This window comes from Stegastes partitus, unplaced genomic scaffold (assembly GCF_000690725.1).
Source record: "Stegastes partitus isolate 25-593 unplaced genomic scaffold, Stegastes_partitus-1.0.2 Scaffold241, whole genome shotgun sequence".
Lineage (NCBI taxonomy): Eukaryota > Metazoa > Chordata > Actinopteri > Pomacentridae > Stegastes > Stegastes partitus.
The window spans coordinates 185,262-189,157 of record NW_007577972.1 but is presented as its reverse complement, the minus strand read 5'-3'; the positions used below and the strand labels follow the sequence as shown (position 1 = coordinate 189,157).

The 3,896-nt window shown below is 35.4% G+C and overlaps 1 protein-coding gene across 1 annotated transcript in view; it reads left to right on the top strand.

Moving 5' to 3' along the window:
* The first annotated feature begins 2,921 nt into the window (after positions 1-2,921).
* The window catches only part of mmp13b (matrix metallopeptidase 13b), a 4,958-nt gene continuing 3,983 nt past the window's right edge, over positions 2,922-3,896 (top strand). Inside the window, exons 1-2 of the mRNA XM_008281666.1 lie at positions 2,922-3,058; positions 3,173-3,283. Coding sequence (XP_008279888.1) covers positions 2,933-3,058; positions 3,173-3,283 — 237 coding nt within the window. The 5' untranslated portion in view covers positions 2,922-2,932. The remainder of the gene's footprint in view (positions 3,059-3,172; positions 3,284-3,896) is intronic.

Here is a 3,896-nt window from a genome sequence, read left to right as displayed (position 1 = left end):
TGAGAGACTTGCAGTGGAAAGTATCCTTCAGCAACACTGTCATGTAAAATTTTACATATTTTTCCCCACTTGTCCCACACAGTCCACCACCAGACTGGTTCTGTTTTTGTCATATTTTCATGGGGCTGTCTGAGTAGGAACATCTGTTACTCAGAGAACCTTTTTCAGAAGTGCGGCAGTGCTGCTTACTTAGCAATGTTTTCTTGTTTCTGTAAAAGGGATGTCGGCCAGCCACAGTGTACCAGTACATTGGAGTTCACAGGTTTGAGTTTTCAGGTCAATTGGACTTTTCTGTACTTTAAATGCCAAAAATATAGGTCAGAACACAACACATCAGTGTTTCTGTTTTTCTCTATGTGTGTGTGTGTGTGTGTGTGTGTGTGTGTTTGTGACCATTTTAAAATAACAGTAAAAATCCCCCTAACTGCCAACTTCCCTGAAATGAGTCAGGAGCACTCTGTCAACCACCACCTAAACAATGATGTTACTCTGAAAATATTTGCTTCCTCAGGATGCTGCCGTGTGTGGTCACAATGATTGTTATTTATTGCACATTATATCACTAATGGGATGCAGATGATGATTACCTTTTTTGATGGTTGTGTTTTCTTTACCTTTATAATTGCAAACCAGATAGACAATGATTACCATTTATTTTTCTCAGGAGGTAGGTGTAGGATTAATTTACATTTTAAAAGTTACCAGAAGGTAGCTGATGTTGCACATATCATTCTCATCACAACTATTGTCATCAATGTAAACTTTTTAGTTCAATGTGTGACATTTTGTTTTTCTCTAGCAACACGGCAGTTTGACTACAACCCTTTACTCAAAATGTTATCATTACAAGACATTTTCCAAAAGTATGTTGATAATAACTGGAATTGTGACACGGTCAAATTGTTCTGTCAAATGTTTGGCAGTTGTTTAAGTTAAACTGAAATTGTTAAATGTTTAGCTCTAAGAAACAAAGAGACAATTTGTGTCTAAATATGTATTGACCTATGCAAGTATGAGAATAATTTTATTTAGAAAGAGATTTAAAATGTCACAATTCTAGTGGTCTTTACCAGTCCTTGTCCACTACTAGCAAGTCAGGAATTCCATTGTTGCACCAGAAGCAAATAATTATATACCTTTGTTGTCTTTCTGACACTAATGGAGTAGAAGCAGTAACAGGCAACATGTCTTTACCTGCCTAGAGGACCTGCAGATACTTACACAATTCTGTACACTTTCTTGAAATTCAAACTTACGCTTGCCTCAATTTCTGAAATTAAAAAAATGGTTGTTTTTAAAAATAAAAAAATCAGTTCAGGTGCTACTATTTCATTGTAGTTCATTGTAGTTTAGCACTGCATATAAACTGTTTATTCTCTTTGGTATGACCAGACTATGAGTCTACATCATGTTTGCAGCTCTGTAAGGCTGTACTTTCCCATAGCAATGTTTTTAACTAAGTTTAAAAGTCCCATATTGTCCTGCTTTTCTGCAAATTAAAGTCTCACATGTCCCAAGGAGGTGTTTTTCAATTATCTGCGCAAAATACTACAAGATTTTAGCCCTGTTCTTAATGGGCTATTTTAGGGCCTGTAGGAATGGCTGAGGTCAGCATCTTCATATCTCAGCAGCTTTTACTTTATACTTCCAGTGTAAAGTAAAATCACAAAACACCAAATGATAGACAGTGAAAGACAGTTGGTTCATCCTCTGCCAGGAACTTTTTGAAAGTGTCTGCCACATTCCAAACAGCTGTCAAATGCAACTTCTGTGATGGTTCTGTATAATCACCCATCTGGCACATCCAGTTAAGGAACCATTTATTTTATCTCATTGTGTAGAGAACATAAATGTGTCCAGGAAAAAAAGGTGACCAAAAAGTCCAGGGTCATTTGGATTCATCCTTTGGGGACTATAACTGTCTGTGAGCATGAAAATTAATTCGATAGTTCTTAAGATATATAAATCTGAGCCAGGTGGTGAATCCCCCAACGGACTTATCTGCTATCCCTGCTGATAGCATGGCTAAAATGTCACCTTAAATGTTCTATTCATGACCTTACCCCTTTTATTATGTGTTTCTATGGATATAAACTCTGTGTTAAAAGAAGTGACAAACATTCAAAATGGAATTTTTTAAGTTCTTCACCGTTACTAAACCTCCTGCAGACTATACAGTTCCTCAAAATTGAGAGGACTGGGGTCATTTAGGTATATTTAATTAGTCATTTCGGGTTTGTGTAATCATGGTAACACTGACTCACAAAATACTGTAGCTGACAACATAAAAAACCTCTCATGAAGAGCGGATTTTGTTTATTTCAGAAGAAAACTAACACAGGACACGACTTTGCATGACACCAACTATTTTTTCTCACATATACANGTGTGTGTGTGTGTGTGTGTGTGTGTGTGTGTGTGTGTGTGTTTGTTAGTCATGTATGCTAAAACATCTAAAATAAGACCCAGACTATCATGAGACCAGCAGCAGCATGAAATACAGTTCCATTTATCTATTTAAAAGCAGGGCATTTTATCTTCCAACTGAAGATTTACAGATAACAAGTGATGATGTGATGTATAAAAACAAAAAAAACAAAAGTGCTGAGTATTTTCTGCCAAGAAATTGTAATCCCTTCTACATCTGGCAGATTTTGGACCAGAAAAGTTAATCATTTTGCCTCGCAAATGTTTCCAAGGAATCTGTTTGCAAACTCCTTAAGTAAGTCCTTAACGCAATTTGAAAAATAGGAAATTTGTTGAGTTCAAAGCAGCACACTCAAACCACAGTCACTGCAGATTTACAGATCCAAGCACATTCTCATCAAAAAAAGGAGGAAGTGGCTAGGTGCTTTTACATGAATCACTGAGACCCTTTAAAAAAAAGTAGACCCACAACAGTATAAATACCCTACAGTGCTTCTTGAACCCAATGACTGGTGTGGCCAACACAGGGACAAGAACAATGATAGCTTTGTTGCTGATGCTGGGGCTGGTCGCTCACTCCTCCACTCTGCCTCTGCTGTCTGAAGACAAACACAACTATCTCTTAGCAGAGGTAAAATCTGAGATCTCTTATTCTGTTATAATTTAGTCTTGTAAACTCTGCTTCAGTAGGTTGTCTGTGCTGCTATGTGGTTCACTTAACAATTTTTTGTTCCCTTTTAAACAGAAATACCTTCGTCGCTTCTATGGACTTCCAGCTGGTCTCCAAGGTAGACACACGTCATCAGGTGCCTTTCAAACCAAGATCAAGGAAATGCAGGGATTTTTCAATCTCAAGGTGACTAGATGTCTACATTGTTTCTAAGTTTCAAGATCACTTTCAGATCACTTGGCCTCAAGACTATGGTTTTCTGAAAAGAAAAACTATACCGTTTACCATTTAAGAGCTGAATATCATTAAGGGCTGTACACTGTAAAACAGTATATAGGAATTAGGTCAATTCAACATTTTTTTTTCTAGCTTTGTTAATATAAATATATCAGTTTTACTCATTTGTATTCAATTGAATGATCTCAAATTTTTAATTATTATTATTAATATTTCTAGCTTTGTTAATATAAATATATCAGTTTTACTCATTTGTATTCAATTGAATGATCTCAAATTTTTAATTACAATTATTAATATTATTATTTTTATTCCCTATTTATCTCTATTGTATGAACACAAGAGCAATGAAACAATGAAACTACAGTTAAATACCATGAATATTTTTTTTTGTGATCAACTTTTTATTAATGTGTAATTGAAGTAGTTGCATTTACTTACACGCCCCATCTGCCTCATATTATCTCCTTATGGCACAAGAAGTAATTATTCATAATACGAAAGAAAGAAAGTTTTAAAAAAAAAAACAATAACAACCTGTCTGAGTTTACATATACTATAC